The sequence below is a fragment of the Ovis canadensis genome, chromosome 14 (genome assembly GCF_042477335.2).
Source record: "Ovis canadensis isolate MfBH-ARS-UI-01 breed Bighorn chromosome 14, ARS-UI_OviCan_v2, whole genome shotgun sequence".
Taxonomy (NCBI): domain Eukaryota; kingdom Metazoa; phylum Chordata; class Mammalia; order Artiodactyla; family Bovidae; genus Ovis; species Ovis canadensis.
This window is the reverse complement of record NC_091258.1, coordinates 38,457,628-38,473,950: the sequence shown is the minus strand read 5'-3', so window position 1 is coordinate 38,473,950 and position 16,323 is coordinate 38,457,628. Positions and strand designations below refer to the sequence as shown.

At 52.1% G+C, this 16,323-nt stretch overlaps 1 protein-coding gene across 2 annotated transcripts in view; it reads left to right on the top strand.

The window, feature by feature from the left end:
* Window positions 1-15,769, top strand: part of PLLP (plasmolipin) — a 28,827-nt gene extending 13,058 nt beyond the window's left edge. For both annotated transcript variants that reach the window (XM_069549912.1, XM_069549913.1), the window contains exons 2-4: window positions 11,256-11,429; window positions 13,435-13,557; window positions 14,831-15,769. In XM_069549912.1, the coding sequence (XP_069406013.1) occupies window positions 11,256-11,429; window positions 13,435-13,557; window positions 14,831-14,947 (414 nt within the window). In that variant the 3' untranslated portion in view covers window positions 14,948-15,769. The remainder of the gene's footprint in view (window positions 1-11,255; window positions 11,430-13,434; window positions 13,558-14,830) is intronic.
* The last annotated feature ends 554 nt before the right edge of the window (window positions 15,770-16,323 follow it).

The following is a 16,323-nucleotide window of genomic DNA, read 5'->3' as shown; positions in this document are numbered from 1 at the left end:
TACATACCAACAAATAAAACACAGGCAGTTTTGAAAGTCCTAGGCTTGATAGAGGAAATGCCACAACCTTGTTATAACAAGGGGAAAAATTGGGCTAAAAATAGAGGGTTAATAAGTCAAAGGGGATGGTGTATGTTAGATGAAAATACTGTGATTCCACAAACTCAGCAATGGAAAATAATCAAGGTTTTATATGAAACTACCCACTATGGATGTGAAAGTGAAGTGAAAGTGAAGTCGCTCAGTCCTGTCCGACTCTTCGGGACCCCATGGACTATAGCCTACCAGGCTCCTCAGTCCATGGAATTTTCCAGGCAAGAGGACTGGAGTGGGTTGCCATTTCCTTCTCCAGGGGATCTTCCCGACCTAGGGACTGAACCTGGGTCTCCCGCATTGCAGGCAGACGCTTTACTGTCTGAGCCACCAGGGAAGTAAGATGTGAAGCTCTTTGGAATTTACTACAAAGATTGCTTGTGGGTAAAGGAATGAAAATGGTGGTGGCCCAGATTACCAGATCATGTGACACATGTTTACAAAATAACCCTAGAAAAATGCCACCCCTCCTCCATTATTTAGACCCATTCAACACCAAGGAGAACGGGTACATAGATTTTACTCAGATACCCAAGTCCAGAGGAAACAAATATTTGTTGGTAAAGGTAGACACATTCACTTGGAGAAGGCAATGGCACCCCACTCCAGTACTCTTGCCTGGAAAGTCCCATGGACAGAGGAGCCTGGTGGGCTGCAGTCCATGGGGTCGCTAAGAGTCAGACACGACTGAGCGACTTCACTTTCACTTTTCACTTTGATACATTGGAGAAGGAAATGGCAACCCACTCCAGAGTTCTTGCCTGGAGAATCCCAGGGACGGCGGAGCCTGGTGGGCTGCCATCTATGGGGTCGCACAGAGTCGGACAGGACTGAAGCGACTTAGCAGCAGCAGCAGCAGCAGCAGACACATTCACTAAATGGCTAGAGAACTTTCCCACATGGACAGAAAGAGTAACAAAGAATTTGATTAAAAAGATACTCCCACCTTTCAGATTACCTCAATATATACAAAATGATAATGAACCTCTCCCAGATTTAGGAATTATTTTGGTAAAATGGTTTGGGTTCTCAAGATCATGACTAAAATTCTGAAATAGAAACTAGGAGGTTTCTGTGTTTGTGTGTTCATATGTGTCTATATGTGTGTTCTAGATGTATAATATTGCCAAAAGTTAATTCACAAAAGAGCTCTACTTAATTGACTTAAAGGAAATTAAATGCTCATATAAATACTCAAAAATACAAAATAGTCCGGTGAGAATTTAATTCCAGTCTCATGTTACCTGAAAAATACTCAGGACAAAACTGATATCTGGTGATTGAAAAGTGAAAGATTGAAAATTTGAAAATGGTTTAAGCTTTTTGGTGTGATTAATATAGGCAAAGAGTTACACATGATCAGGATTTTCTAAGACTGAATTAAATTTAGTTGGGTAAATGGATTTTGTTAGGAATGGATTTGATTTCTCCCTCCAAAGTAGTCTTGAAATGCTTCTTTTGACAAACAGATTGAGATGAGTTTCTTTGCCTATAAGTGATTTGTATTTGCTTTTGAGATCTTTAGGGAAAAAAACTTTTAGGTAGGGAAAAAGTATTGTCTCCTAGTGACTTAAGATCTTATCTAACAGAAACTAACTTTGGGATGTTTTAGAGGGCTCCTGTGTTATCTCGAAGAGAAATATTTAACTAGGGTTATTTGGTATGTTGTATTAAATGTGATCATTTGTGATTTTGGTTATCCAACTTTATCGTACACTGTAATCAGATGTTTGACCATGCCTTTTGAGTCTTTTGTCATTTATACACATTTATGTACCCTGGTGCTGGTTCAAAAAATGCTTCATCAACCAGAAGATACATAGGAAGGCTAAGGAACCAGCTACAGCAGTTCTACACCAAGATGGCTCTGTAGGGATTTCAGCCCACGTAGACTAAAACAAGGAGCCTCCCTTGTCCCTGGGGCCCTTAGGTCGGGTATCCAGAATTACGGAAGACGAACCTTCCCTTCTGCTTCCCAAACTGGGTTTTGGCTGGGTTTGAGTTCCAGCACATGGGTTCAAGTCCTATTCTGGTAAATGGTTTCACCCCAACCCTATTCCCAGCAGGCAGAGAGGCCAGGTCTCATGGGGCTAATGAAGTGCCTGTGATCCCAGCAGCCAGCTCTCTCTGGAGGGCCAATGGCAGGGACCAGCCTAGGGTGCTGAAAACATTGCTTCTGTCATCCCCTCAGGGTTCAAGGACCGCCCCTGCCCCTTCTCTGCTCCCACCTCCAGGGCACTCCCAATTAGTCTCCAGGGAGAGTCCCTACCTTCTGGGATTTGGAATTCTGTTCCCCACTGGGCATCTCTCTATCTGCTGAGTCACAGAACTGGCCCCACCATTAACTGTGCATAACCTTGGGTGAAGTTCATCTTTTCCAAGTGGCTTGGTTTCCCCATCTGTGAAATGGGCCATGTGCTTTATGTAAAGAGCTGGGCTTCCTGGGAGTGAGGCACTGGGGCAGCGTGGGGGGAGGGGTTGGAGTTGAGTTGCACTTGACCTGGGCTTTCAGGGGGCCTAAGGCCTTCCTGGGATAGCTCTGTGTGGCTATTAGAGTCTTTGCGCTGGGGAGAAGGCACAGATTGGCCTTCTGGGGAGACCAGGAGACCCCAGTGGAGGGAGGGGACGAGGGTGGGAAGGCAGGCAGGTAGGATGTAAATTTCTGGAACCTCACTGAGGGGCTGTGTTGCTGCTGCCTCTGGGAGCCAGGGAAGGCCTTGGCGATACCTCAGGGGGCCCCCACCTGCCTCCACACGCCTGGGGCTGTCTGTGGAGGGGACCTGCTTAGGCTCTGGCCCCAGAGTGCTGCTTGAGGTTCAGGTTGGAAAGGTTTTTCTAGAACCCCGAGAGAGACCCCAGAGGAAGACGGTGGCAGTAGGCTCCTTGACGTTCAGTCTGCACGCAGGGGCTGGAGGTCCCGGTTAGGGGGGTCTGGGGGTGGCAGGGCCGTGAGGGTAGGGGTGTAGCGGTCTCTTTCATCTTTAATTCTGTAACTCAGGACTCAGGAATAAGAAGCACTGTGATAAAGGCTCTGTTTGGAAAGCCCTGGAGGTGACCCAGGCCCTGAGTCAGTGTTCCCCTCCTCCCCCTCCTCCTTGGCAACCCAGGCTGGGAGCTGCATGCTTGTGGGTGGGGACCTTGGCTGCCTGGCTCTCTCCCCCCACCCCACACTCCCTGAAGCCTATAACAGCGCCTGGCACAGAGCGGGCCCTTGGGGGAGAGTTTGTTCAGTGACTCGATGTGGTAACTCACGTGCCTGCTTTTCAGGTGACAAAAGGGAGGTTTGGCAGAGTTAGATACCAGCCCAGACCCGGTCGGTTGGCCCCAGGCTGGGTTATGAACCTGCCCCGGCGTGGCCTGCAGAGCACACAGTGGGAATTCCAAGGAGCCTATCCCTCTGCAAGGGGGGGGGGGGTGTGGAGTTGTGGCACCCCTCCGCCTGGCGCCTCTGTCCCCTGCGCCTTTGTCTCCTGTGACACAATGGGTGGCTTTTTGTCCCCATAAAGTCCCTTTCACCATAGGGAGAAGGGCCAGAGCGGGGGTTGAGGCCGGGCCGGGCCAGGCCAAGTTCTGAGTGTCCTGAGCTGCCCAGATGTGTCCCTGTGTGGGGAAACCCCCTGGAAGCGTTCACGTGGTCCCCTGGACCTCAGTTTTCTGGAAGGTGCAGTGGGGAGAAGGGAGTCCTGGGGGCTGTTGAATGGGCCCCACCCTCACATTGTTCCCAAAATATTTTGTTTCATTACCAGTGTTTAAAAAACTGAAGATTTCATGTAGAAATTTGGATTTCTAATATCTCTTTAAAAATTAGAACTTCTTCAGACTTCCCTGGTGGTCCAGAGGTTAAGGATCTGTGTTTCCACTGTAGGGGGCACGGGTTGGATCCCTGCTTGGGGAACTACGATCCAGCATGTTGTGTGGTGGGTGCAATTAAAAAAAAAAAAGTTCTGGCTATCCCAGACCTGCATTCCCCCAGACATCAGCTGGTTGCTTTCAGCTCCACAGACCTCCCCTGGCCCACCTTAGTCTTTTCTGTGACCTGCCTGTCTTGGTAGCTGCTGAGTTTGAAACCACAGTGTTAGCTCTGGGGCACAATGTCGCCCCTCGTGCCACCCCACCCCCCAACTCTGGGGTTTACTCCCTCTAAGCCCCAGGCTATCTAACAGCCTTCCTAGCCACTCACAACCTCTGCAACTGTTCACTTTTTCCTTTATTTTACCTGCATGACATACCTATGAGGTAGTTGCAGGAAAGGGGATCCCTTCCAGGGCCCAAGAGTGGGCTCTTGTCTAACCCTCGGAAATGAATTGTCCGAGGAGACAACACATGTTGACAAAGCAAGGGACTTTATTGGGAAGGGGCGCCCGAGAGGAGAGCAGGAGGGTAAGGGAACCCAGAACTGCTCTGCCACGAGGCTTGCAGTCTCGGGTTTGATGGCGATGGGGTTTGTTTCTAGGCCAGTTCGTCATCTCTGGCCAGTCACTCTTGATTCAGGGTCCTTTCTGGTGGTGCAGGCACTGCTCAGCCGAGACGTGTGCCAGCGAGGAGGATTCTGGGAGGTGACATCTCCTTTTGACCTTTCCCAAGTGCTTCTGGTTAGTGGTGGCATGTTAGTCCTATCTTCCTTACCAGGACCTCCTGTTGTAAAATAACTCACGCACATGGTTACTATGGTGCCTGACCAGTGCCACGGGCAGAGTTCCTCACGCTGGCCCCCGGCATCCAACGTGAGGAACTCCACCCGTGGCAGACCAGGGTGGTTGGTTTCAGTTGGTGTGTTTCCCCTAACAAGGTGACCAGCATTGGGGTACATTCCTAACCTTCTTATGTGTCAGATGAAAAAACAAGCCAAAAAGTTTGGATGACTCTATGATGAACCTAGACAGCGTATTAAAAAGCAGAGCATTCACTTTGCCAACAAACGTCTATATAGTCAAAGTCAAAGCTATGGTTTTTTCAGTAGTCATGTACAGCTATGAGAGATGGACCATAAAGAAGGCCGAGTGCCAAAGAATTGATGCTTTCGAACTGGGATATCGGAGAAGACTCTTGAGAGTCCCTTGGACTGCAAGGAGATCAAATCAATCAATCCTAAGGGAAATTAACCCTGACTATTCATTGGAAGCTCCAATACTGTGGCCACCTGAGGTGAAGAGTCAACTCACTGGAAAAGATCCTGATGCTGGGAAAGATAGAGGGCAGGAGGGGGCAGAGGATGAGATGGTTGGATGGGATCACCGCCTCAATGTGCATAAGTTTGAGCAAACTCTGGAGGATAGTGAAGGACAGGGAAGCCTGGCATGCTGGCAAGTTGTGTCTTGGTGACTGAACAACAATAAGGCCACTCTCGGCGCAGAGAGAGGAGAGTATTAAAAGGAGAGTTGAGTGACCATCTTGCGGCAGGAGTGGAGTTAGCGAGTGCTCCTGGGATTGGTACGAGGAGGAGAGGCTGTGGGTACCCCTGGAGGAGGCCTGGGTTAAGGAGTGTCAGGGCTCAGACTGAGAGGAGCCTTGGAGAACGCTGAGCAGACCTCCCTGCTTCTGCTGCACAGAGGGGAAGACTGAGGTCTAAACGGGTGAAGGTTCTGCCCTGGGGCCCTTAGCCTGTGAAGAGAGGAGGGAGTGTAGCTGCAGGAGGGGTCCTAGGGTGGGGCTGGGTTGCATTCTGCTCCCTTTCACCTCCGCACCTCCACCACCTTAGGATAAGCCCAGCTGCCTTATCTGAAAGGTGGGCGGGGCTGCACTGATGGGTGGGGGTGGGGAGGTGACCCTTCTGTGCCAGGAACTATGCTTGGTGCTTAAGGTTAAATACCTTCATCTCTCCAAGCCTCACACCCCTAGGAACTGCACATGCTAGTCCTACCCCGTCTACTGCAGGAAACCAGGCACAGGGAATGGGCTGGAAAGCCCAGGTTCTAACCCCTCGAATTGATAATGACATTAGGGCATGTACTGAGTGTCAAGACTGTGTTGGGTGTTGGTCTGAGTGCCTTTCCTACATTGCTTCATTTACATCTACCCTTGTAAGCTGGGCACATTTTGAAGATGAGCACACGGAGGTACAGAGAGGCTCAGCAACTTGCTGGAGGTCACACAGCTCGTAAGCTAGCAGGGCCAGAGCTCAAACCCAGGGAGTCAATAGACCAACTTTTCATCAGTTAATGCCAACATCTCCCAGTTAAATCAGATCATAACAGCCATTCACAGCCTCAAAGAGTAGGGAAGAAAGATGTGTTCGTTTCCTAGGGCTGCCATAACAAATTCCCACGAACTAGGTCACTTAAAAAACAACAGAAATGTATTATCTCACAGTATTAGAAGTTCAAAGTCAAGGTGCTGGCAAGGTTGGTTCCTTTGGGAGGCCCTGAAGGAGAGTCTGTCCCATGCTTCGGGCCAGGAATCCTTTGTTTTCCTTGGCTTGGAGACATATCACTCTGATCTCTGCCCCCGTCTTCACATGGTGCTCTCTCTGTGTGTGTCTCTATGTCCAGTTTCCCTCTTATAAGAACCTCAGCCCCTGGATTGCTCCCCCACAACTGATTACCCCCCACCAAATGCCTCATGGTCAGGCATTTGTGACTAATCCCTTTCCTCTCTGACTCAGCAGGTGCTTTTAACAAAAATCTCCATTATCCAGTTGAGAAAAAAATGTTTGGAAGCTTGAACGTCCTGGAGCATGTGTGAATGTGACCTTTTTGACAGTGTTAGTCACTCAGTCATGTCCGACTCTGCAACCCCATGGACTGTATGTAGCCCACCGGGCTCCTCTGTCCATGGAATTCTCCAGGCAAGAATATTGAAGTGGGTTGCCATTTCCTTCTCCAGGGGATCTTCCCGACCCAGGGATTGAACTCCTGTCTCCTGCAGATTATTTATTGTCTGAGCCACCAGGGGAATTGTCGTTTAAAGACAAAATCCCTCATCTGAAATCTTTAGGTTTTCAAGAAGGAAAGGGCTTTTTTTTCCCTTCAGGATTTCCAGACAGTTCTCTTGGTTCATCTGCAGGGGGTGCCTGAGGAGGCATGGCAGGGGCCTCAGAGTTTGGAGGGGCCAAGGGGTGAGGTTTCATTCTGTGCATGTTTGTATGTGTGTGTGTGTCTGTGTGTCAGTCTTTGAAGAGTAAGACACACAGGTGTATGTGCCGACATGGGGTCAGAGGTGCATGGGGTCAGAGGTGCATGGGGACAGAGGTGCATGGGGGCAAGAGTCAGGGACCTCGAGAGTTTGTTACAGCACAGAGTTCTGCTCTTCCTCACCTGGCTCCTTCCTTTTGCCAACTTCCCCCCCACCCCCACCCCCTGCTCTCATGTCCTAGTGAGACCTTTCTTGACCTTCTTATCCCTTCTCAGCTGAATTTTTTCCCATAACACATTTCCTGTGCTTCCCTCGTGTACTAGGGTTTTATCTGACTCCCCTACCCCCAACCCAGCTGTAGAGTGAGAGCTCCAGGAGAGCAGGGCTTCCCATGTTTACCACTCACACAGTGGTAAGTGCTCAACAGATGTTTGGCTTACTTATTTGGCATCACCAAGTCTTAGTCACAGCATGCAGGATCTTCAGTTGTGACATGGGGCCTCTTGGTTGTGCCTTGTGGGATCTGGTTCCCCGACCCGGGATCGAACCTGGGCTCCCTGCATTGCAGCATATGGTCTTAGCCACTGGACCACCCGGGAAGTCCCATCACAGATACTTGTTGAATGAGTGAACCCAGAGGGAGGCACATGGTGGGGCCTGTGCTCAGAGCGGGGGTGTCAGAATTGCACGAGGACCTGTTTGCCCTCTGGCTACTGCTTCCCTGCTTCCCCTGCACGGTGGGGTTTACCGTTCTGGACTGGACTGTAAGACAAGTCTTCTGGCCTCTTCCAGCTGGACTGTGGGTCCGCAGCAGGTGGAAGGGTCCAGCGGCTCCTGCACATTCTAGAGATGAGGCCTGGGCCCAGCTTCCCATGCCTAGCAGAGGGTCAGCACATGCGGGGTTGCCCTATCCTGGACTGGGGTGCTCCGGCAGATTCTTGGGGCCGGGGGTGAGGGGACGGGAAAAACCAGTCTGTCAGGTTCAGATGGACCTTCCTTGTTGGAGAGCAGAAACCGAGGCAGCTCCCTGGGCACAGGGCCAGGGAGGCAAGGCTGGGGGGATGCCAGATATTCTCACTGCTTATTCCAGCAGCTTTGTCTCCCAAAGGCTGCGCTTGCTGATGTGGAAATCAGGGCTGAGCAGGAGGGAGAGGCAGAGACCAGGGAGCCGGGATGCCAGCTGGGCCTCGCCCCTCGGAGCCAGCCCAAGTGTCCTCATTTTTTGTACATCACTAAGTAACTCTTAGTAGACCAGGTTTCAGAGAAGGGTTGATCTGGGTTCAAGTCCTGCCCTACCCTGTCCTTGACTCATGGGTGACTACAGATGACCATGGGCACATTTTCCTCTGAGCTCCTGTTTGAAAAATGGGGCTAATAAAAAAGCTTAATGAGAGGGTTATGGGAAAATCAGTGAAATAAAAGGGAAGGTGCTCACCTGAGGCTTGGCACATTACGAGCCAGAGGGCATTAGGTGATTATTTGTGACCAAGCCCATGAGTGATAACACCACCAATTGATAAGCGTACATTAATGTAAACCCAAATCATTCCCTTCGTGATTTTTAATTCACTGCGTTTTCTAACTTCCTTTCAGATAGTTGTAACCAGGCAACACGATGGCATGGAGGCCCATAAGGACCCTGCTTTAAAGCAAGGAGATAATTAGGGACCTCCCTGGAAGTCCAGTGGTTAGGGTTCCACACTCCCACTGCGGGGGCATGGGTTTGATCCTGCACGCCCAGTAGCATGGCCAAAATAAAAAGACAGGGAGACAATTGTCTGCCCCTGGAAGGGTCCTGTGCCTTGCTGCTTTGGGGGTGTCTGTTCTTTTGAGCAGTGACTCCCCTGGGTCTGGGGGCTCTTGGCCCCCCTGATGTGTCTGTTTCAGGCAGTGTCTGTCCGAAGGATGAGTGGTAAAAGCTTGGGGGTCTGGGCTGAGACACTCTGACTCTGGGTCCTCATGGATAAGGACTCCCCTCCAGTGGTGTGACTGCCCACAAGGCTCTGCTCCCTGTCCCACCTTCCTCATCGCACACTGGGCCCTGTGGGCCACCCAGTCTATTGGTGGTGGCTGAAGGAGAGCACTAGAGGCTGGAGGTGGGTCAGGAAGGCTGGCAGGGTGCAGTAGCCAGGTGGGCATCCCTGGGAACTCAACCCTCCCCCCCAGGAGAGGAAGAGGGGCAGGTGCAAAAACCTGGAGAGAAGGGGGAGATGGTGCCTTCCTGAGTCTCTCACTCCCACCCCTGGGTGGAGGGAGGCAAGGCTGGGAGCATGTTTATCGACTCAGGCCTGCTTCCTCCTATAACACACGGCACCTGTGCCAGAAGGGTGTCTGGCCCCTATTTCTTGGATAAGGAAGCTGAGGCCGGTTAGTGCCTGAGCATGTGTTTACTGAGCAGGTACTCTGTGCTCGGCACTGCAGGGCACTGGAGAAGCAGCAATGCCCAAAACCCAGGGGCCTGGGTTCTAGCGGGTGGACTAGAGATGCCCTGGGGAGCCGCACAGAGGCGGGGACACTTGCCTGGTGTCCCACCACACAGGCAGGGTGAAAGCCCAGCAGCTGACTGGAAAGCCCAGGGCTCTACCTCTCATTTCCGGTGGTGGGGGGAAAGGAAAGCTGTCAAAGGGGCTCCTGGACTCTGGGCCTCAGCTGGGGTCACCCCTGCCCTGCCCCACACGTGGAGGGGGACTGATACAGAAACTTCCCTTTTGGTCCTTGGCATGGGACCCTCTCTGAGGGCTTTCCTGGTGGCTCAGATGGTATAGAATCCACCTGCAATGTGGGAGACCTGGGTTCGATCCCTGGGTTGGGAAGATCCCTTGGAAGGGAATGGCTGCCCACACCAGTATTCTGACCTGGAGAATCCCATGGACAGAGGAGTCTGGCGGGCTACAGTCCGTGGGGTCTCAGAGAGTCGTATATGACTGGATGACTTTCACTTTAGGGGACCCTTTCTGGCTGCTCTGGGGTGAGTGACAGCTCTCCCTTGTCTGGGAAGCTGGGGGAATTTTTGTCCTTCAAACCAGCAGGGTTTTGCTTCTGACCAAGTTAGGTACCACTCTGCCAAGTTCCCCAGGATGCCCTTGAGGTGGGTCAGCCGACCTGCCTGTGTAGAATTCCCTGCGGGACGGCGTCCTCAGCTGGGAATAGTTCCTTTATATGCATGAACCCTCATGGGCGCTGACCTTATACAGTAAGTGTGCTCTTCATACTCACACGACCAGTGCTGTGAACACAGCACAGAGTGGCTGTGAGTTGCCCCAGCGTCACACAGCTGGCAAGAGGAGTGGGTTTTAAATCAGGCGGTCAGCTCTGGAGGCCGTGGAGTTAGCTACTCTGCACATGCTGGGATGTTGGGGCCCACCTTGCCACGTACAAATGGCGTGCTAGTCCCTTGGCTTCTCCGAGGCTCAGTTTCACCTGGAAGGCAGGGATGGTAGCACCTGTATGGTGCAGTTAGGCAAGTCGGAGAAGGCTGGGTGGAGGGGGCTTGGTGGGGCTCCAGGCAGATGTCACTGTACCTCCGGGCCTCTGTGATTGTGTCCCTGCCTCAGGGATGTGCTGGTGACTTCGTCTTTCTTTCAGTAGCTTTTCCTAAGCCCCTGGCCGAGCTTGGGTCCTGTCCTGGGTGCCAGCATGCACTTATGAATGAGCCAGTCATGTTCTTGGGGAACTGGACGAGCCCGGGAGACCACCCTCTCCAGGGCTGCAGGGGTCTCACCCTGGAGGCAGCCGAGTGGATGGCAGTGCTGCTGTGGCTTCCAGTCTGGGGAAGGAAACAGAATTTGTTTTGGGTCGGTGGTGCCTGAGGGGCCATGTAAGCCCAGAAGAGGGCTCTGGAGCCCAGACTGGAGGAGTATGGAAGGTTTCCTGGAGCACGTACCATTTCAGCTGGGGTCTGAAGGAGGTAAGTTACCAGGCAAGGGCTTTGTATGCATGTGATAAAAGCCAAATAAACATTTCTCGGGCCAATGAGAAATGTGTCCTGCAGGGGGCGCGCCGGGGCCAAGGCCTGGAAACCTCTGCTCTGTGGCCTCCGGCCTGAGCGCTGGGGACTCTGGGAGACTCTGGCTCTGTCTCATCTCCTCCAGGTGCTGGGGCTGCTGGTGTGGGCCCTGATTGCTGACACTCCGTACCACCTGTATCCATCTTACGGCTGGGTGATGTTCGTCGCTGTCTTCCTCTGGCTGGTGACAATCATCTTCTTTGTCCTCTACCTGTTTCAGCTGCACCTGAAGCTGTACATGGTGCCCTGGCCGCTGGTGGTGAGTCTGGATAGGAGCCCTTGGGGTGGCTCCTCTGCCTCTGGGCTGGCTGTGACAATGTGACCTTCCCTGAGTGAGATGTGGTGGCTGGGGGTTGACTGAAGTCCTCGTTGACCTGTAGAACTGAGTCGGGTCGCGGGAAGGAGGATGAATGGTTCCGGTGTCCAGTTTTTCTGAGAGCTGAGAGCTTTGAATCCAGGATGACTCAGGCTTGACTTTCTCCCACGGAGGGAGTACAAGTGAGGTGCTGTTTGGGATGTTGAAAATATTTTTCCTTTTTGGGGGGTGGGCAGTTGGGATTTGATTCTGTGGGTGCTGTGGCTCTGGCTGGGCCCAGACCGGCAGCCCTGGGCCTGCAGGCTGGGGTGAGCTGGCAGGAGTCACCGAGGCTGGGCCTGGTGTGTGCAGGATGGGCTGGGTGCAGGGTGAGGCCCCCGCAGCCTGGCAGAGGGTGGTGTCCTCGGTTTGCCTAGGTCAGTCTCCTTAGAACACAGAGCTGAGAGTGTCCATAGGAAGTACCCTGGCCAGACACAGAGAAAGCTGCTGGGGCTTTTTTTTTCCTCCAGCCCGGAAAACCCCTGCAGCTGGGGTCTGAGGCTTTCAGCGAGCAGAGAGGCAAGAGAGGCACATGATTGTCAGACAAGCAAGGCTGGGACTAGGCAGCATTGTTTGCAATTCAATGACTTTTGAAGCTGAGGAAACGTGAGTCATCCTCAAGACAGACCGGGTTTGTTAGATCTTGACATCACTGGTAGGAGCCAGGTGGTGTTTGCAGTGGGCACTGGGCTTGGAGGGAAGATCCTGGGGTGATGAGGGGGTGGCCTGACTTCCTGGACGGGGTCCAGCCCCTGCCCTGTGTCCTAGGAGCCTTGGAGAAAGACATCTCCGGAGATGGAGGGGCCTTGGTGTCTCTTAGCACTGCTGTGGGGCTCCAGTCACAGCTGCTGATGGGAGAGGCTCCTTTCCCAGGCCATGATGGCAGGGCAGTGCCTCACACTCCTAGATAAGGTGAAATTAGGATTGCCAAATCGGGCTTTTCTGGGATGGGGACTACAAGCCCCCTTTGGGGCCCAGGCAAGAGGCCCTAAAGAAAAGACATACGAGTGAAGTAGGTCAGAAGGGGTTCTGGAGAACTTGTATGTCCATAGGAAGCCGCCTCGACTCAGCTCTAACTGTTGTTAGTGGGAATGCAGGTGCCAAATCTTGATGTTTTAAGATTGAAAGTTTTATATGTAATCTTAGTTTTTATATGAAATCTAATTTTAGAATGTTGGTAATTGTTTTTTAAAAATATGAGATAAACCAAACATGCCTGAGGGCCATCAGTTTGCTGTCTGGCTGGGCTAAGAGATCTAAGAACTGACTTCAGGGACCAAGCACTGGGGAAATGGGACCTGGGACGGGTTGTTAGCCCAGGGCCCTTCCTTGGCAGCCAGCTGAGGGTCTTTACCATGGCATTTGACGTGGGGCCTAGAGCCTAGGATGTGGCCAGAAGGCAGAAATAGGTTCCTCCCACTGGGGGCAGAGCTAGGGATGTGAGGGCCCCCCAGAGCCCGCCCCTCCGCCACACCCCTGGGATCAGCCTCAGAGCCAAGCCCTCAGGGGCCACGGGAAGGGCCAGGCTTGGCCGGGAGCCACCGCGGAGGAGCAGGCCCTTCAGCTGGAGCACTGAGACAGGCTCGGTTTGGCCTCTTGCCATCAGGAGTGAGTTTTACCATGTGGAACTGTTGATGTTCCAGCCAGATCACTTTAGGCCCCCACCATCTCTCAGTCATAAACTATGTTTATGTTCTCTGCTCATAGGGCCTCCAGGCTGGCCCTGTGTAGACCTCTGCCTCTGGAGGCCCTTTTAATGGGAAAAACCCACATGGTCTCCATCCTCCTCCTCAAGCCCCAGTCCCTGTTCTGGCTACTGAAGGGATGTGTCAGTGGGAACAGGAAGTTCCATAGTTACTGTAAAAGCCTCATGTCTTAAGCCTGTTCTTTCCACTCCCCCAACCCCCAGTTAATGGTATTTAACGTGGGTGCCACTGTCCTCTACATCACGGCCTTCATCACCTGCTCTGCTTCGGTTGAGGTGACATCCCTGAAGGGCACTCGGCCATATAACCAGCGTGCAGCAGCCTCTGTGAGTATGGTTCCCTGGGGCACCCTCGGCAGTTAAAGGGGAGACGGGTCAAAGCGAGGTCTATGCCCCTGGACTCCCGCTGCTCCCTGACCCCAGGCCCAGCATCTGCCACATGCTCAATCACCCTCCAGCTCCCAGTGGACTCACAGGTGTCCATGTTGTTTAGTCACTAAGTCAAGTCCAATTCTTTGCGACCCCATGGACCACAGTCCGCCAGGTTCTTCTGTCCATGGGATTTCCCAGGCAATAATACTGGAGTGGGTTGCCATTTCCTTCTCCAAGGGATCTTCCCTATCCAGGGATTGAACCCGTGTCTCTTGCCCTGGCAGGTGGATTCTTTACCACTGAGCCACCAGGTGTCCATAATTAACAGCAAAAATTAACAGCAAAACCCCGAGGAACCAGAATGCTTGGGAAATGCTTCGGGTTGGCAAATGAAGCTTGGGCTACCTGTTGAATTTTCCTGTGCCACACTGATCTAGGGTTGTCTGTCTCCTTGGAGAGTCTGTTAGAAGCTCTCTATCATCCACCTTTGGGAAAGGCATGGGCAAACTATCTGGGGGAGTCTCAGGTTCTCCTAGGCAACCCAAACTTGGGCTCCATGTCTGGTAAAGTGTCAGAACCCCACACACCTGGCATGCATCACCCATGAGTGTTCTTCCACTCCGTGTGTGTGTGTGTGTGTGTGTGTGTGTGAGAGAGAGAGTGTGAGGACAGGAGGGTCGGGGGGAGAGGGACGGCCAACCCTTTTGACAGACCAGGAAACTGAGGCTCAGAGTGGTGAAGGGACACACCTAGACTGAGCCCCGGGTAGGGCTAGACCAGGACTTGGGCTTCCTCATTCTTCCTGGTGAGGATGGTTTTGAAACCTGTGAACTCAGTCACCAGAAGAGAGACATGGAGATTTCTGGAACGTGAGTTACATAATATTCCTAGGGCAGCTTTTGAATGTTGCCTTTTAAAAAACGAAATCCCGGAGCTGGGTCTAAAGCAGCTCCTACCCCTTTGTCACTCTTAGCATATTGTCCAGTCTTCCCTCTCAGTCTGACACAGCTTGCCTGGGTTAATGCAAAGTTAGCACCCAGAACCTGGTACCCATCAGCCTCATAGTCATTAAGTGACTGTACGGGTACCAGGAGTTGGTGTGGCTCATTCGGTTAATTGAGGGGCTCTGGCTTCCCTGTCTGTGCCTGCCCTCTGTGTTTCACTGCTGTGGCCCCCAGCCCCATGTGCCATGCTTCAGACAGACTCACCTCTGTGTCTTCTCTTTCAGTTCTTTTCGTGTTTAGTGATGATTGCCTATGGAGTGAGTGCTTTCCTCAGCTTCCAGGCCTGGCGAGGAGCAGGCAGCAATGCAGCCACCAGTCAGATGGCTGGTGGCTATTCCTAAACCACCTGTGCCACGGGCCACTGCGAGGCTGAAGGCCACAGCCTGCTCCCAGTGCGGGTAGCTCCGGAGGCCTGAAGTCTGCGCCCCGTACAGTCAGCCTGGAAGGGACTACGCATGCTCATCTCTGCTCCTCAGGCTCCTCGGGCTCACCCGACACTCCCAAGGAATCAGGACCCTTCCTCTGGCAGGCATGTGGCCTGGAGAGAGGCCAACAGCCAAGACAGTCCTCTCCGCCCTCCATATTCAGAAGGTGATGGGGGATACGGGACTCTCTTGCTTTGTCCTTAGGACTTCGTGTTCAAAGCTGAGACCTAGCCTTCTCGCCAGCACTAAATACACTAACAGTGCCGCAGCCCCTGACCCACCATAGAATAAGCCTAACAAGCAGCAAGTATTTATCCTCGTTTTTTTTCTGGGAAAGCTGAGCAAACTCATGAAACCATTCTGATTCCTGAAAACATTAACTCTAGTTTGACCCTCCCCCAAGCCAACATGTCACTTGTAGGGAAACATGTAGAAAGGGTTATGATTCTGACAGCATGGTTTTCCTTTCCTGCCTTTCGAACGTACCAGTTATTTAAAACAAATCAGTTTTAAGAGACTCTCAATGATGAAAACCTGATCCAGGCTTCCCTCCCTTTCCCAAGCCCTTATTTTGTCATTTTCCCTTTGGGGAAACTAACATCAATGCTGACTGCCTCCCTGACACTGTTAATTAGGCACCTGGGACGGGAGGGAAAGTAAGGCCTTGCTGGTGAGTTGCCTTGTGCATGGTGGTAACTTTGTTTTTGTTTTTTACAAAAATAAAGACCGAAGAACTTATTTGGAAAAGATGTCGGGGAATCATAGTTAGCCATGCTTATAAACACCAGGAAACCGCAACCTAAGTCAGTACAGTTGGCCTTCTGTATTTGTGGGTTTCACATCCGAGGATTCAAACAATTGGTTGATAGGCCTACCTTGATAGCTTGTGAAGTTCAGAGATCAGATAATCCAGGTGCTTAGTGTGTGGAGCTGACAGCAGAAAGAAGGGGGAGCAGCAGAGAGAGGTGGGTCCCCCTGAGCTTATTTTCCTACTACAGCACAACATGCTCTGAATAACAAGCCACAGGCATTTCTGGTCACCCCTTGGTCCCACCTTAAAAAACTGGGAACAATGAAAGTGTAACTAGAGTCAAACAGTTGTGGATGAGCTCCTCTCTGGGGGAGAGGGGCAAAGGAGGGGGTAGGTTAAGTCAGATACCCATGTCCCAGCTGGCCCGGTATAGGCCTAGTTTGGGCCTGTTGTCCTGGGATGACAATTAACTGCATCCCTTTTTACTCTCCAGTGCCTCAGAGTTTGAATAATAAATTATAGTCATTGCAGGATCAAGCCA